Consider the following 17,983-nt stretch of genomic DNA (forward strand, 5'->3'; position numbering starts at 1 on the left):
AAACAATTTGCAATTATTTTTAAAATTTTGAAAGTGAGATCTATTCCCCGAGAAGAATTCAGGCAAAGGAATTCTAGGCTCAGACATAGGTGCATGAACAACAAAATCTTGCAAATTTTGTACCTTTGTGGCGAGATTATTCAAACCTGTAGCTACACTCTGAAGATCCATTTGAAACAGGTGAACACAGAGCCATTCAAGGATTAGAAGGAGAGAAAGAGAGGAAGGCTGCAGTATAGGCAGACTAGCAAGTGATTCAATTAAGAGCACACTCAGAACTAGAGGAAAAAAAAAAAAAAAATTGTAGCAGACTTCTTTTTTCTCTCCTTTCTCAGCCAGTAATTTAACCCTTTTTTGGGCCGGTCAAACTGTCATGATTCTCAATGGCGAGAGAACATAGCCCAGCAAATATGAGAACTAGCTCTTGGAAGATGGAAACTATACTGACCATGAACTAAACCTGCTGCACAACTAGAAGTGGCCGGGTAGCATGCCTACGTTTTTTAACCCTAGATGCCCAGCGCCAGCCGGAGAACTACCTAATCCTAGCAGAGGAAAAGACAGTCCTGGCTCACCTCCAGAGAAATTTTCCCAAAAGGCAGACAGAGGCCCCCACATATATTGGCGGTGATTTTAGACGAAATGACAAACGTAGCATGAAAATAGGTTTAGCAAAATCGAGGTCCGCTTTCTAGATAGCAGGAAGACAGAAAGGACACTTTCATGGTCAGCAGAAAACCCTATCAAAACACCATCCAGAAATTCCTTTAAGACTCTAGCATTAACTCATAATACCAGAGTGGCAATTTCCGATCACAAGAGCTTTCCAGACACAGTAACGAAACAGCAGCTGTGAACAGGAACAAAATGCAAAAACACACAAGGACAAAAGTCCAACTTAGCTGGGAGTTGTCTAGTAGCAGGAACACGCACAGAAGGCTTCTGATTACATTGTTGACCGGCAAGAAACTGACAGAGGAGCAAGGTTATATAGCGACTCCCACATCCTGATAGGAGCAGGTGAACAGAGGGGATGATGCACACAAGTTCAATTCCACAAGTGGCCACCGGGGGAGCCCAGAATCCAATTTCACAACACGTCCTGCGATGTGGTGACCGGAGGCACTGGCCCACCCGCCCCTTCAGACTCAGAGAGAAAAAGCTGTTGGGCATCACTGCACCCTGCATGAACGACAGTTCCCTGCTGAAAGTGGGTGCTGATGAGTCACCGGTGCCCGCAGCAGGCACAGAATCCCCACGTCCTCTCCCTGCTCCGCGCCCATGTGCCTTACTCCCTGCCTTCTTCATCTTGGTTGACTGATAAAGATAAGCAGAAAAGTACTAACGGCTTTGTGTGCTTATTCCTGAACAGCTCCTAACAGGTATAAGAAACACTAATTTTCTAAAGTGTGGACTAGACTTTAATATGAGCTAATGTGGCCTATACAAATGTAAAGTGGTGTGTTTGGTGAACTTTATTATTTATTTATTTTTTGGGGGCTGAACTGACAACAGGGAGAGCTGCAGTCACACGGAGACCGTGCAGACAGCCGTAAACGGCGCTGCAAGGCCCAAAAACAATCCTCTACGTTATCCTATGTAGTGTTTTTCCACAAGTTAGCTGGATACGGGTGGAAAGACACTAATAGGAATTTTTTGAAAAAATGTGCAGCAGCCTGCACTATTTAAAACAAAAGGAAAATTGATTTTACGGTATGACGCAGTGAAGAACCCTGAGCTAGATACAACCGGCTATGGCTGCTCACAAACTACAGGGCGAGCTGCAGTCACACGGAGACCGTGCAGACAGCCGTAAACGGCGCTGCAAGGCCCAAAAACACTCCTCTACATTATCCTATGTAGTGTTTTTCCACAAGTTAGCTGGATACGGGTGGAAAGACACTAATAGGAATTTTTTGAAAAAATGTGCAGCAGCCTGCACTACTTAAAACAAAAGGAAAATTGATTTTACGGTATGACGCAGTGAAGAACCCTGAGCTGGATACAACCGGCTATGGCTGCTCACAAACTACAGGGCGAGCTGCAGTCACACGGAGACCATGCAGACAGCCGTAAACGGAGCTGCAAGGCCCAAAAACACTCCTCTGCGTTGTCCTATGTAGTGTTTTTCCACAAGTTAGCTGGATACGGGTGGAAAGACACTAATAGGAATTTTTTGAAAATATGTGCAGCAGCCTGCACTACTTGAAAAAAAAAAAAAGTAGAACAGTATGAGGCAGTGAACCACCCTCCCTGAACTGAATACAACCAGCTATGGCCTATGGCTGCACACAGACTAGAGAGTGGGCTGCACTCACACACACACACACAGACCTTGCAGATCGCTGTGAAAACAGCGCTGCAAGGCAAAAGCAAGGTGATTAGTAGGTGAACACAGCGGTTGCTAAATTAGCCTTGGAAAAGAACAATGAAGCAAATCGCTATCTCTAAACTGGCCCTCAGTCAGCAAACAGCGTCCTGTCACTAACTGAATTCACAGCAGAGTGAGCGCAAAATGGCGCCAGCGACTTTTAAACTGCAGCATGACATCATTTCAGCAGCCAATCACAGCCTTGCCAGTAGTTTCATGCCCACCATGCTGAACAGGATGTGCCCACACTCAGAATCATTCCTCATTGGCTGAATTTGTGCAGTTTGAATCCTGGGAACTTCCGATTCTGGTATCCGATATGCGGTAAGTATCGGATCTCAGTATCGGAATTCCGATACTGCAAGTATCGGCCGATACCCGATACTTGCGGTATCGGAATGCTCAACACTAGTCCTGAGTTTTCCAGTCAATTACCGGGTTGTGCATAGACAACCATGGAAAACCCAAACCACCTGAGCAGGAAGATTCCTGGGCACCTTACATGTAACCTGCTCGGAATGTAGAACCCCAATGTGGAGTTTCACCTCAGCCACAAATTCAGTAATCTCCCCCTGTGAGAGAGGAGCAGCATTGATGGTGACCACGCGGATAGGATGAGGCAGTTTTTCAATCCTAAAACCTGCTGTGCGCGCAAACTCCTCATCAGTGAGATTTGTGGCTGAACCACTATCCACAAACGCAGTAATTGGCAGCTCACTGCCAGTGATTATAACCTTAGCAGGGAGCATGCATTGAGAAACCACCATGGAGGATATACATAAGCTCAGATTGGTCTCCTCCACACCCTCTGAGCTTAGAAGTTTTCCGCCGTTGCGTTTTTCTTAGACAGTAGAGGACAAATGTTAATAAAATGACCAGTCTTACCGCAGTAAAAACAGGCTCCCTGCTTCCTGAGCTCAGGGGCTCGACGCTTCACATGTGACACCCCTGCGATTTGCATAGGCTCCGTGGGCTCACCTGCAGCAACCACACGTGAACCTAAACCCTCTCCCATAGGTGGTGTCTCATGCTCCCCCTGACGCAAACGGCGATCAATGCGGACAACCAGACTCATAGCGGAATCTAGAGAAGTAGGAGTCTCGTACATCAGAAGGGCTTTTTTAACCCTTCCAGAAACCCCATGAATAAGCTGACTCCGCAGCGCTGGATCATTCCACTGTGTATCGATCGCCCAGCGACGAAATTCAGAACAGTAATAATCTGCAACTCGCTCCCCCTGCTGAATAGTGCGTATCTTAGATTCTGCTAGAGCCATTCTGTCAGGCTCATCCTAAATATTTCCAAGAAAGGAAAAAATACTCTCCACAGAGTCAAATGCAGCAGAATCAGATGGCAAAGAAAACGCCCATGCTTGGGGATCCCCGCTTAACAATGACAACACCAGGCCCACACGCTGAGCCTCATTACCTGAGGAGATTGGGCGCATACGGAAATATAGTTTGCAAGCTTCACAAAAAGAAACAAATTTACTGCGTTCCCCAGCAAATTTTTCAGGCAAAGGAAACTTAGGCTCAGCAACTCTACCTGTCGCTCCAGCTTGCACATTAGATACTGCTAGTCCTTGTTGCTGCACTGCCCCCCTCAACTCAGTGACCTGTAGGGACAGCGCCTCCAACTGGCGGGTTATGGAAGTCATGGGATCCATGACAAAACAAAAAAAAGGAAACCCCTTTTTTGTTTTAAAGGCCGATTATAATGTCACGAGGAGACTAGGATGGGCAATAGCTAATAACCCGGGCCCCTGCAATTTCCCTCAGACTAGGGAAATCCTGACTGACCCTCTACCTAGAGTTTACACTGATGGTGTGCATGTCTAGGCCTCGACCCTCGCCCTGTCTCCTGTTTCAACCCTAGGCTGAAACCACCACCCACCACCCAGTGAAAAGATCATACACCAATACCCACAGTTAGCACAGACAAGGATAACGGAAAATATACACCACGCCGCACTCACTCAGGAATACACTATAAATGCGCAGGACAAAATAAATACAAATATAGGAAGGAGTAAATAAGACAAAGGGAAATACACCACCAGCAACGATACTCCAACTACTAGCTCACCACTCCAGACCGAGATAACAACGCACAAGACAGAAGCTATAATCGGCGACGCCCAATGTTCAGGAGAACTATTTAAAGGCAATGGGCATGGCCCAGCTTACAATCCGAGCATCAGGTAAATTAACCCCTGACCAGCTAGATAAAATCTAGCCGACGCCAATGAGCACATAGTGGTCAAAAGCGGAATTACAGCTGTCTGTCGAACGACCTGGTCTGAACAGCGTCCGACATGACACTGCCATTACCCATATCATCTGGTCCATGGCAGCACATACTGTATCTAGATATGTTGTGAACTTTAAACCCCCAAGTGTTTCACTAAAGTTTATAACGCAGAGCCGTGAAAATAAAAAGTCATTTTTTCCACAAAAATGATTTTTTAGCCCCCAAATTTTTCTTTTCACAAGGGTAACATAAGAACTTGGATGGCAAAAGGTTGTTGTCCAATTTGGTCTGAGTACGCTGATACTCCATATGTGGGTTAACCCTTTTAGGCCCCCATGCTTACGTTTTTGCTATTATCTGCAATATTACTTTAGTTAGAATTTTGAAACTCCAGGTATTCCTCAAGTATGTCGTTGTTGATAATATCCAGTTGTTCATATAATTTTTTTCATAGGCATTATGGTGTAACAATGCTTGTTTGGTGAAAACTACATCTGAACGAATTGGGGGCCTTTTAGGCCCCCGCTATTTTTATCATGTTCTCAGTAGTGTTTGTGTCTCAAGTTACTTTATTTGTACTCAGTAATGCTGGTGGAGGGGCCAGGGTGTGGATAATAACATGTGAGGATGTCATGTGATTTTTGGAGGGAGTGATAAGGCCATGATCACCTCAGGTCCTTCGGAACACAGTAATGAGCTGTCTGGGGTCTGAAATAGTGGGATCTGGGGTCTGAAATAGTCAAAACTCTTGCTGTTCCAATATTCAATTCAGGTAGAAACATTACCATGGACAATTATTTCACCAATGTTGAACTAGACAATTTTCTGCTTGCAAAAGCTTTTACACTTGTTGGTTCTATAAAGCAAAACAGACGAGAAATTCCAGCAGCACTCAAACACAATCGTCAGCGAGCACTTTATGAGAGTGTGTTTGGATTCAATAACAAAGTGACTTTGGTATCTTACAAGGCGAAGAAGGAGAAATCTGTAATTTTACTCAGTACCATGCATCACGATTGCAGTGTTGACAGCAATGACAAAAAATTGAAACCAGAAATCATCCTGCATTACAATACAACAAAAGGAGGTGTAGATAAAATGGATGAGATGGTGGGAGAATATTCGTGTAAGAGGCAAACAAAACGATGGCCTGTAGTACTATTTTCAAATATGCTTGATGTAGCAGCCCTAAAATCATTCATTATTTATACAGAAACTCATCTGGAATTTCATGCACAGAGGAAGGACAGGAGACGCATATTCTTGAAGGACCTTTGTCATGAACTTGTAATGCCTCACATGATAGAGCAAAGCGACTTGAAATGCTTGACAAAGCAAACTAAAGAAGCAATGAAACGGTGTGGTGTACAGTTTCAGATTATTCCAGAGCCAGGAGAAAGAAAACGAAAGCGTTGTTTCATGTGTCCAAGAAACATAGAGAGGAAAACTGAGCGATATTGTTCCACTTGTAAGGAAACTGTTTGCAAAGAACACACTTCTGAAAAAATAACATGTCAGAATTGTTTGGAAGACTAATATAATAGAAAAGAAAGTTAGAATAAAAATGTAGCTGCAGCTAGTTTGCTATAGATTTCTATGCATTTTTGTGTGTTTTCATGTGTGTAATCATTGTGTGAAATTTGGGAAAAAAAAGATTTTTTGGTGTTTTCTGTGAAAAATTATTATTAAAATTTTGTCCACTATTCATATTTTATTGAGCAATTTTGAAATAAACTTGTGAAAGTTATTTAAGTGTGAAATTTGGGAAAAAAAAGATTTTTTGGTGTTTTCTGTGAAAAATTATTAAAATTTTGTCCACTATTCATATTTTATTGAGCAATTTTGAAATAAACTTGTGAAAGTTATTTAAGTGTGTTTTTCTACATTATGTGCATGGGGGCCTAAAAGGCCCCCAATACGTTAATATGTATATTTTTAATGTCATGCATTCTAGGGTTAAACCACTGTTTGGGCGCACGACAGAGCTCGGAAGGGAAGGAGAACCGTTTGACTTATTCAACGCAGAGAGCCCCTGATGTGCCTAAACAGTAGAAACCCCCCAATTCTAACCAACCCTAACCCCAACACACCACTAACCCTAATCCCAACCCTAACCACACCCCTAACCCTGACACACACCTAACCCTAATCCCAATCCTAACTCTAATCCCAACCGTAAACCTAATCTCAACTCTAACCCTAATCCAAACCCTAACTTTATCACCTACCCTAACTAACTTTATCCCCAACCCTAACCCTAACTTTAGCCCTAACCCTAATGGCAAAATGGAAATAAATACATGTTTTTTATTTTATTTTTCCCTAACTAAGGGGGTGATAAAGGGTGGTTTGATTTACTATATATAGGGGTTTTTCATATCGGGTTTCTATGTTTGGCAGCTGTCACACGCTAAAAGGCACTTTTTATTGCAAAAAAATTGTTTTTGCATCACCATTTTGAGAGCTATTGTAATAATTATAGGGGATAACTCAGGAGACTCTTTGCGTGGAACAAGACAACTACAGGACACAGTTTTATAAGTGGTAAAGTCGATATTATCACACGGTGATTCAAACAGGTGCAGAGAGAAACTCAAGTCCACAACACTTGGTGCAAATATCAAATGCAGCTCAGCAGTCTATAGGAAACTTCAGAGGAAAATGCAATCACGCAGAAAGTCTATGAAGCACAATTATTCTTGAGGATACTTGACACAAATGAATCCTTGTCTTAGTCCAAACACAGATATATAAGCTTATAAGGTAGTTCAAATCATATCTTAGCTCAATCAGGGAGGCCTGGTTAATAGTCTCAGGTTTTTGCAGAGCAGCAAATGCTTACATGTCCAGCAAATGCAGATGGAAGTAAACACGAGCAGCAGATGAAGGAGGATTACTGGACACTGGTGTATGCAGCAGGAACTCAGATCAGAGTAGCAGGATCACCACACAGGTTCACAGGAGCAGGTATATAGCCAGGGAGTAATCAGAGATCAGGAGCTGGATGCAAGGCAGAATACTCTAGCACAGACTGAAGGCTGGGGTGGAGTTTTATAGCAGGAAGACACAGTGCACATGAGACCAAAGACGCCATCTTGGAAAAGGGCAGTAATGCACAAAAGGTAAAAAATGTTCAGAGTCCTGACAGCTATAATTTTTCCAGATTTTGGCCCACAGAATCATGTGAGGTCTTGTTTTTTGCTAGACGAGTTGACGTTTATATTGGTACAATTTTCAGGCACATGACATTTTTTGATTGCTTTTTATTACGATTTTTGGGAGGCAGAATGAACAAAAAGCAGTAATTCATGAATTTCTTTTGGGTGGCGAGTTTATACCATTCCGCGTGTGGTAAAATTAATAAGGCATAAGGTTTTATTCTTCTGGTCAGTACGATGACAGCGATATCTCATTTATATCATTTTTTTTGTTTGTTTTGGCGCTTTTATACAATAAAAACTATTAGAAAAAATAATTGTTTTTGCATCGCTCTATTCTGAGAGCTATAACTTTTTTAATTTTTCGCTGATGACACTGTACAGCGGCTCATTTTGTGCAAGACAAGATGACATTTTCAGCGGTACCATGTTTACTTATATCAGTCTTTTTGATCGCGTGTTATTCCACTTTTTGTTAGGCAGTATAATGATAAAGCAATGTTTTTTTTCCTCATTTTTTATTTATTTTTTACGGTGTTCACTGAAGGGGTTAACTAGTGTGACAGTTTTATAGGTCGGGTCGTCACGGATGCGGCGATACTAAATGTGTACATTTATTTTTTTAATTTACATAAACAAATGTATTTATTGGAACAATATTTATTTATTTTCTTCTTTATTTAGGAATTTAAAAAATATATATTTTTACATTATATATATATATATATATATATATATATATATATATATATATATATATATATATTTTTTTTTACATTGTCCCAGGGTGGGATGTCACTGTATAAAGTCAGATCGCTGATCTGACACTTTGCACAGCACTGAAGGAGGCTTCTTAGGTCCTGTTCTCAGCAGGCACTGAGAAGCCACCTCCCTGCAGGACCGTGAAGGACCCTGCGGCCATCTTGGATCCAGGGGTCTGCAGGCAGGGAGAACCTCAGAACAACGCGATCACATCGTGTTGTTCTGGGGGTCTGAGGGAAGCACTCATGGAGCCCCCTCCCTAGGTGATTGCTTCTCTATGCCACCGGAACGCTGCGATCTTGTTTGATCGCAGTGTTCCGGGGGTTAAAGTGCCAGGAGTGGTCCGTGACCACTCCTGGGACTTAGTGCCGGGTGTCAGCTGTGAGAATCAGCTGACACCTGGCCCCGATCGGCTCAACACCACCCGTGTGCATGGCCGATCGGCTTCGATGTACTATACTGTCCATGGTCTTACGGGCCCAGTCCACATGGACGGGATAATACGTCTGTTGTCAGAAAGAGGTTAAAAGGATAAAATAAAGTTTTATTTTCTCAGATTAAGTTCGCATGATGAGTTTTTGACGCTGTGTATTTTTGTGGCACCAAAAACGCAGCATATTGTAGTTCCAGCAAAGAGAATGGGATTTATAGAAATCTCTTGCCCACTGTGCTTTCTGTTTTACATTGTGTAAACGTGTTTCAAATCCACAACATGTAAATTTTTATGTGCTGAGTTTCTCCATGAAACTGTAATACATGCCCAAAATCTGCAGGTGAAAAACCTATGTAATCCACACATGAATGTATCAAAAAAGTTTTGCCATATACCAGGAAGTATCAAAAGCAACGCAGATTTATTTAAAACATGACAAACCGAACCAAACCAAACCAAAAAAGAGACAGAAACCACAGTATTGTGTACTCAAAAACACAATGAAAAAAGGTACAGTAAGTAACCAGCTTTCCTTAATAGATTCAGAAAATCTGCAACATCAAAAATTTACCAAATACTCATTTTGGGAAAAAAGCCTAAGGCTCTCTTTATGTAAAAGTACATTTCTTTGTGTCAGCAGGGCAATAACTGAAAACAATTTGGCAATTGGACAATGGCAATTGAAATGTCATAGTTCATTTTTCCTGTAACTCTGGATATATGATGTAGCCGCCATAACCTCCATTTTCATTGGGAATCCTGGAGGATTAGTACATTTCCTTAGTTCTTCTTTTCTCTTGAGGCCTTGGCCCTGCAGATATACCTGCTGGCAAAAAATTGGCAACTTCTGATGTGTCAATGAAAAGACAAAACAGGAATCTGCAAAACAAAAAATATCAACAAACAAATTGATAGTGAACAATACAGTTATAAAATCAAACCAAAAAACCCTGAAACTTCTCAGATACAAAAGTATTTTAATATAATACTTAAAGAAAGCTGATACAGCACTAATGTCATGTTCTCAAATTACATAGTTACATAGTTACATAGTTATTAAGGTTGAAGGAAGACTGTAAGTCCATCTAGTTCAACCCATAGCCTAACCTAACATGCCCTAACATGTTGATCCAGGGGAAGGCAAAAAAACCCCATGTGGCAAAGAGTAACTCCACCATGGGGAAAAAAATTCCTTCCCGACTCCACATACGGCAATCAGACTAGTTCCCTGGATCAACGCCTTATAAAGGAATCTAGTGTATATACCCTGTAACATTATACTTTTCCAGAAAGGTATCCAGTCCCCTCTTAAATTTAATTAATGAATCACTCATTACAACATCATACGGCAGAGAGTTCCATAGTCTCACTGCTCTTACAGTAAAGAATCCGCGTCTGTTATTATGCTTAAACCTTCTTTCCTCCAGACGTAGAGGATGCCCCCTTGTCCCTGTCTCAGGTCTATGATTAAAAAGATCATCAGAAAGGTCTTTGTACTGTCCCCTCATATATTTATACATTAACATAAGATCACCCCTTAGTCTTCGTTTTTCCAAACTAAATAGCCCCAAGTGTAATAACCTATCTTGTTATTGCAGACCCCTCAGTCCTCTAATAACCTTGGTTGCTCTTCTCTGCACCCGCTCCAGTTCAGCTATGTCTTTCTTATACACCGGAGACCAGAACTGTGCACAGTATTCTAAGTGTGGTCGAACTAGTGACTTGTATAGAGGTAAAATTATGTTCTCCTCATGAGCATCTATGCCTCTTTTAATACATCCTATTATTTTATTTGCCTTTATACCATGACCTGGCAATTGGTATAGACTGCTACCACAATTGAACCATGGCAAGGCTGAATAGTGCCCCGGATTGATTGGTCCATCAGTATGCATGGTCAACTAGCAAACTGGTGTCTGGCTGGTACATCAGGATGTCTGAACGTTTGGCCACGGAAAGCTCAGAGTTCCATTTGAATCTTTCTAGTCCTCTGGCTCACTAACAAATACTAATTTTGATAATGTGGTTTCCTTAATGTTAGTGAGTGTGCTAGGCTAGGTGCATATTGTGTTTGTAGCCAATATTGAACACATATGCTTAGGAGGTATATGCCAGACAGTGGCTATAGTCTGGATTGATGCCTTGACATCCATTCGTTTTGATGATTCATTGCAAAAAACATAGAACTTTCAGTACAATTTTTTTGTGTGTGTTTTTTTGCATTAGCTCTCTCTCTTTCTGCACAGGAAAGTGTGGTCTGCTGCACTACCCTATACAGTTAAACTCAATGTATACTCACACTGGCCAGGTGGAGGCAAGAGATCCCTCATTTTGCCTTTGTCCATTAAAGACCATGGGAATGTTAAAATATACATCACGAATAGTGTTGAGCATTCCGATACTGCAAATATCGGGTATCGGCCGATATTTGCTGCATCGGAATTCCGATACCGAGTTCCGATATTTTTGCGATATCGGAAATCGGAAGTGTGCGGTGCGTATGGTTCCCAGGGTCTGGAGGAGAGGAGACTCTCCTTCAGGCCCTGGGATCCATATTCATGTAAAAAATAAATAATAAAAAATATTGATATACTCACCCCTCCGGCGGACCCTGGACCTTAGCGGTGCCTCCGTTCCTAAGAATGCAGGGAGTGAAGGACCTTCGATGACGTCACGGCTTGTGATTGGTCGCGTGAGCGGTCACATGAGCGGTCACGCAACCAATCACAAGCCGCAACGTCATCGAAGGTCCTTAATTCTGCATTCTTAGGAACGGAGGCACCGCTAAGAGCAGGGGCTGCCGAAGGGGTGAGTATATCAATATTTTTTATTTTTATTATTTATTTTATACATGAACATGGATCCCAGGGCCTGAAGGAGAGTTTCCTCTCCTTCAGACCCTGGGAACCACTCCGATATTTTGTGCCCCATTGATATGCATTGGTATCGGGTATCGGTATCGGCGATATCCGATATTTTTTGGATATCGGCCGATCCAATCCAATACCGATACCTTTGCATATCGGAAGGTATCGCTCAACACTAATCACGAAAGCTCCCAACATGTGCTTTCAATCTAAGTGCACAAAAATATTTCACACTCTGCCTTAGAATTCATTCACACAACCTTTATTTTAACTCATATGAAAAAAACTGAACAAATTTCATTAATGCCCTTAAATGCCTCTGAAAACCAACAAAGAAATCATCATTAAAGAAGTTGTCCACTACTATAACCTGTTTTTTTTTTTTTCATAAATCTTGCTATTATGTGCCACTGAAAACATCCACTGTCTTTATTTTAGCAATATTACCTTTTATCATGCTGTAGCAGCACATCTTTAGTGCTGGATCCAGCTCTCATGGGGTTAATCGACAACTTCCTTTCTCCTGACTTTCTGTGCTCTAATACTACAAGTTCCATGATGCATTGCACTCGCCTGTAACTCTGCACCTGGTACACCCACTCCAAAACACACCCTAACCCCTCCCTCCTCTCCCTCCTCTATCTTCAAAAAGATTTGTGATGTCATTTCTGTCCAACCTCCTCTTTTACATTTGTCCAACCCACACTCCATTACACACGGATAGATAGATAGATAACAAATAGATAGATAGATAGATAACAAATAGATAGATAGATGAATACATACAGATATCTCTATATATCTGTCTATTTCCATAGATATGTCCATATCCATGTTTCTAAACCCCTTCACCCCTGGAGCTTTTTTGTTTTCGTTTATCGCTCCCCTTCTTTGCAGAGTCATAATTTTTCCGTCAATATGGCCAAGTGAGGGCTTATCTTTTGCGGGACAAGTTCTACTTTTGAACGACACCATTGGTTTTACCATGTCGTGTAACAGAAAATGTGAAAAAAATTCAAAGTGCAATGAAATTGCAAAAAGAGTGCAAATCCCACAGTTATTTTTTGCTTGTTTTTTTTGCTAGGTTCATTAAATGCTAAGGCTGTGTGCACCCGTTGCGGATTTGATTGCAGATCCGCAGCGTTTTATGCCGCACTGAATTGCATCAAATCCGCAGTGTAGTGCACAACCAATGTAAGTCTATGGGAGCTGCAGACTTGTGCACATGCTGCGGAAAAAGCCGCACCGAAACGCAGCTTTTTTTTCTCGCAGCATGTCACTTCTTGTGTGTGGAACTGCAGCGTTTCTGCACCTTTAGACTTTCACTGAGTCGGGCACATCCGCAGCAAAACCGCAGATGTAAAAAAGATCTGCAGTTTAGATGCGGATGTGGGTCCTAGAAATGCTGCAGTTCGGGAGGAGGGAAGTGTGTTGGGCGGAATGTGGGCGGTGACGGTGTGCGTGTATGTGTGTGCTGGGTCTGCGGGCTGTTCGGATGTGTGCGGTGCTGTGCGGGACTGTTCAGGTGTGTGCTGGGTCTGCGGGCTGTTCGGATGTGTGCGGGGTCTGCGGGCTGTTCGGATGTGTGCGGGACTGTTCAGATGTGTGCGGCCCTGTGCAGGACTGTTCGGGTGTGTGCGGCGCTGTGCGGGTGTGTGCGGGACTGTTCAGGTGTGTGCGGGGCTGTGCAGGGGGTCTTTTGGGGTGTGTGTGCAATCATCATCCGATGGGACTACAAGTACACAGCATCCAATCTGCAGCTCATTCGGATGTAATCTGGACAGTGGACACACACCCTACGCTATCCATACATCTATCAATAGATATATCTATCCAGATATATCTATAGATAGATGTATGAATAGATAGATGTATGCATCTATAGATCTATCTATATGTAGATCTGTCTATCCATTTCATCTATCATCTATATGTCTATCTGTGTGTGTAATGGAGTGTGGGTTGGACAAATGTAAAAGAGGAGGTTGGACAATAATGATATCACAAATCTATTTTTTTTGTTCAATAATACATCTTTATTTAGCTTTCCAAAACGCAGAAAAAACGCGCAAAAACCGCACCAAAAGCGAATTAAAAAATGCATCAAAACCATGCAAAAAACTGCATAAAAAAGCATCAAAACTGCACAAAAAACGCATCAAAACTGCACCAAAAACTGCATCAAAACCGCGCCAAAATTGCATTAACACTGCACCAAAACCGCACCAAAAACTGCATCAAAACCGCACCAAAATTGCATCAACACTGCACCAAAAACTGCACCAAAAACTGCATCAAAACTGCACAAAAACCGCACCAAAAACTGCATCAAAACCGCACCAAAAACTCCATCAAAACCGCACCAAGAACTGCATCAAAACCGCACCAAAACTGCAAAACTGCACCAGGTTTTGATGCAGTTTTTGGTGCAGTTTTGATGCAGTTTTTGGTGCGGTTTATGCGCGGTTTTAATGCCGTTTTTGGAAATAAATAAATGGAAAATGTGCATGATTTGAATGGAAACATGCATGAAAAAACGGATTCCAAGGCCGGATTCATCATTTCACATCTCAGTTTCAAATGTTTTTTGCCGGATCCGTCGCTGTGCGTTTTTTCGCCGGACAGAAAAAACGTTCCTCTGTATGTGTTTTCCGTCCGGCGGAAACAGCTTTTTTGACGGATCTGGCAAAAAAAAGGATGAAACGTGTGGCCATCAGGCGCAATCCGGCGCTAATACAACTCTAAGAGAAAAAAACGGATCAGGCGGAAAAAAATGGATCCTTTTTTTCAAAACTCACCGGATTGTGCCTGATGGCAAAAACCTGATGTGAAAGCAGCCAAATATATGGATAGATACATCTATGTATCTATAGATATATCTATCTATAAATATATCTATGGATAGATATATCCATAGATATATAATAGAAAGGCTGATGTTTCTAAGGCAACTTTCACACTAGCGTCGTGCACTGCACATCGCAATGCGTCGTTGTGGAGAAAAACCGCATCCTGCAAAGTTGCCCGCAGGATGGCAGACGCGGTACTGAATAAGGTGCGCGTCTCTGACTGGGGAGCACACTGATAGAGCAGCATTAAAGGATGACAGTGCCAGTTCCCTCCCTAGCATCACTCCCCCCCCCAGTGATGCACTAATTAGAAGACCCTCGGCCGGCCAGTGGTCACTAGAGGGGAGGGGTCCTACGGCCACTCCTACAGGGGTTAAATCCAGGTGTCCGGCCGGGAACTTTCTCTTTTCCTCCCGGCGGACACCTGGAAGCTTTTGTCCCACCCTCCCTCCCTTTTAAAGGCTAATAGCGATACTAACCTGCGGGATAATGTAAATTTTTGTTTTTAATTTCTAGTGTGATATTAAAAAAAAAAAAAAAAAGGGGGTATATATACGTATGCTGAGATGACTAACTTAGTAATCTTTATTAAGTCACAGCGGAAGAAGCGGAGGAGGGCAAAGGTCGTAACCGCTCGTTGGGCCAATTCCGTCGATCACGGACAGGAGCTCGGCGCGAGCGCCCGTTACGATATGTAATTGCCTTTCTCTGCTTATTTAATTAATAAACTATGACCGACCTGTTCAACCCACCTAGGACTGTGTGTGTGTGTTTCATTACGGGATTGATGGGAGGGGGGAAGGCACTGGTTACGACACTCAGGTCTCCACAGTCTGCGTTTTTTTCTCCATAGACTTTTATTAGCGACGCATTGCCACACTTCGCAACCGCCGGCACAAAAAAGTTACATGTAACATTTTTTTCTGCGTCTAGTCCGCCATTTTTGACCGTGCATGCGCGGGCGAAACGCAGCCCCCTCCTCCCCGGACCTTGCAATGGGACAGCGGAAGCGTCTTAAGACTGGACCAGTATGCGTCGGTACGTCGGGCCGACGCAGTGCGACAGCCCCTTACCGACGCTAGTGTGAAAGCAGCCTAAGGCTACTTTCACACTTGCGTTTTTAGCAAACCTTCTTTTTGGGGAAAAAAACGGATCCTGCAAATGTGCTCGCAGGATGCGTTTTTTACACATAGACTTGTATTAGTGACCGATCGCGACAGATGGCCACACGTTGCGTCCGTCATGCAACGGATGTGTCGTGTTTTGGCGGACCGTTGGGACGAAAAAACGTTCAAGTGAAAGTTTTTTTTATCTGTCGCGTCCGCCATTTTCTACTGTGCATGCATGGCCAAAACTACGCCCCCTCCTCCCTGGACATCATAATGGGCAGCGGATGCATTGAAAAACTGCATCCGCTGCCTACAACGTGCAGAAATTTCACAACGTGCGTCAGTACGTAGGCCCGACGCATAGCGACGGACCCGTACCGATGCAAGGGTGAAATAGGCCTTTATGAGCATTTAATTTAAAAAAAAAATGGAAAAAAACGGCGTGGGCTCCCGTGCAATTTTCTGCGCCAGAGGGGGAAAGCCGTCGGCCAGGGGCCAATATTTGTAGCCTGCTATGAATATCAGCCCACAGCTGTCTGCGTAGCCTTTACTGGCTATTAAAATAGGGGGACCCCCCAAAAAATGACTTGGAGTCCCCCTATATTTTATAGCCAGAAAGGCTACGCAGACAGCTGCAGGCTGATATTCATAGCCTAGAGAGGGGCCATGGATATTGGTCCCCCCCCGGCTACAAATACCAGTCCGCAGCCGCCCCGGAAATGGCGCATCTGTAAGATGCGCCAATTCTGGCACTTAGCCCCTCTCTTCCCACTCCCGTGTAGCGGTGGGATATGGGGTAATAAGGGGTTAATGTCCCCTTGCTATTGTAAGGTGACATTAAGCCGGGTTAATAACGGAGAGGCGTCAATAAGACGCCTATCCATTAGTAATCCAATACTAATAAAGGGTTAATAAAACACGCACACATTAGGAAAAAGTATTTTAATATTCTTCATTTCACCATACTTACCATACTTCAGCGCCTGCAAAAAATGTAAAATAATAAACCGTATACTACCTGTCCGCCGTAGTCCAATTAATAACGAGTGTCCCACGACGATCTACCCTATAGAACAGTGACATCGGGTGATGTCACTGCTCTATAGGACCCTCAGTGACACACTGACAGGAGACAATGGCTCCTGCAGTGCATCACTGAGAGGTTACCTTAGGACAAAGTCTCACTTTATGGTAATTGCTGCCTGGGAAAATTTCTCAACAGCAATGGCATAAAGTGAGACTAGGGACTATTTTCTCACAGGGGCATAGGAATACATTGTGGGGAATACATTGTGGAAGGATACCTTCCATCATTGTGTTCCTGGAGCCCCTGGAGAGCAGTCGCATCAGCAGATGCTCCTGCTCTCCATGGGAGATCGTCAAGGGACACTCGTTTTAATTGGATTTCTGCGGATCAGGGAGTATATTGGTTGTTTATTATTTTAATATTTTTTACAGATGACACTGGCTTCGGGGATCAAGGTGACAAGTGATGGTGAGTATGTAATCTATGTTACATGTACTGTATGTCTGTATGTATGTTGTATGTATGTACATACTGTATGTGGCATGTTGCATGTCACATGTTGCATGTCATTGCATGTCGCATGCAGCATGACGCATGTCGCAATGCGTCACATGGTGCATGTCATCGCATTGTGCATGTCATATGTTGCATGTCGCCTGTTGCATGTTGTCGCATGGTGCATGTTGTCGCCTGTTGCATGTTGTCGAATGGTGCATGTCGTCGCATGGTGCATGTTGTCGCATGGTGCATGTCGTCGCACGGTGCATGTCGTCGCACGGTGCATGTCGTCGCACGGTGCATGTCGTCACATGGTGCATGTCGTCACATGGTGCATGTCATCGCATGGTGCATGTCGTCGCATGGTGCATGTGTGCGTTAGGGTATGTACACACATTACAGATTTGCCTGTGGAATTTTCTGTGCAGATTCTGCATCTCTTGGCAGAAAAATCCGTTCAGATTTGATGTTGATTTTTATGCGGCTTTGTGTGCGTTTTTGTAAGCTAAATAAAGATCTATTATTTAACCAAAAAAATAAAGAATTGTGATCTCATTTCTCGTTCAACCTTTTCCTTTATATACTCCATTGAAGAATAATGTTTACACACACACATAGATAATAGATAAATCTATAGATAGATATATAGATAATACCAA

General features: G+C 42.9%; 1 protein-coding gene across 2 annotated transcripts in view; it reads right to left on the reverse strand.

Annotated features, from left to right (window-relative positions):
* Positions 1-9,376: 9,376 nt before the first annotated feature.
* The window catches only part of FOXRED2 (FAD dependent oxidoreductase domain containing 2), a 548,573-nt gene continuing 539,966 nt past the window's right edge, over positions 9,377-17,983 (reverse strand). For both annotated transcript variants that reach the window (XM_077277999.1, XM_077278000.1), the window contains one exon: positions 9,377-9,853. In XM_077277999.1, coding sequence (XP_077134114.1) covers positions 9,663-9,853 — 191 coding nt within the window. In that variant the 3' untranslated portion in view covers positions 9,377-9,662. The remainder of the gene's footprint in view (positions 9,854-17,983) is intronic.

The sequence above is a fragment of the Ranitomeya variabilis genome, chromosome 8 (genome assembly GCF_051348905.1).
Source record: "Ranitomeya variabilis isolate aRanVar5 chromosome 8, aRanVar5.hap1, whole genome shotgun sequence".
Classification (NCBI taxonomy): Eukaryota; Metazoa; Chordata; class Amphibia; order Anura; family Dendrobatidae; genus Ranitomeya; species Ranitomeya variabilis.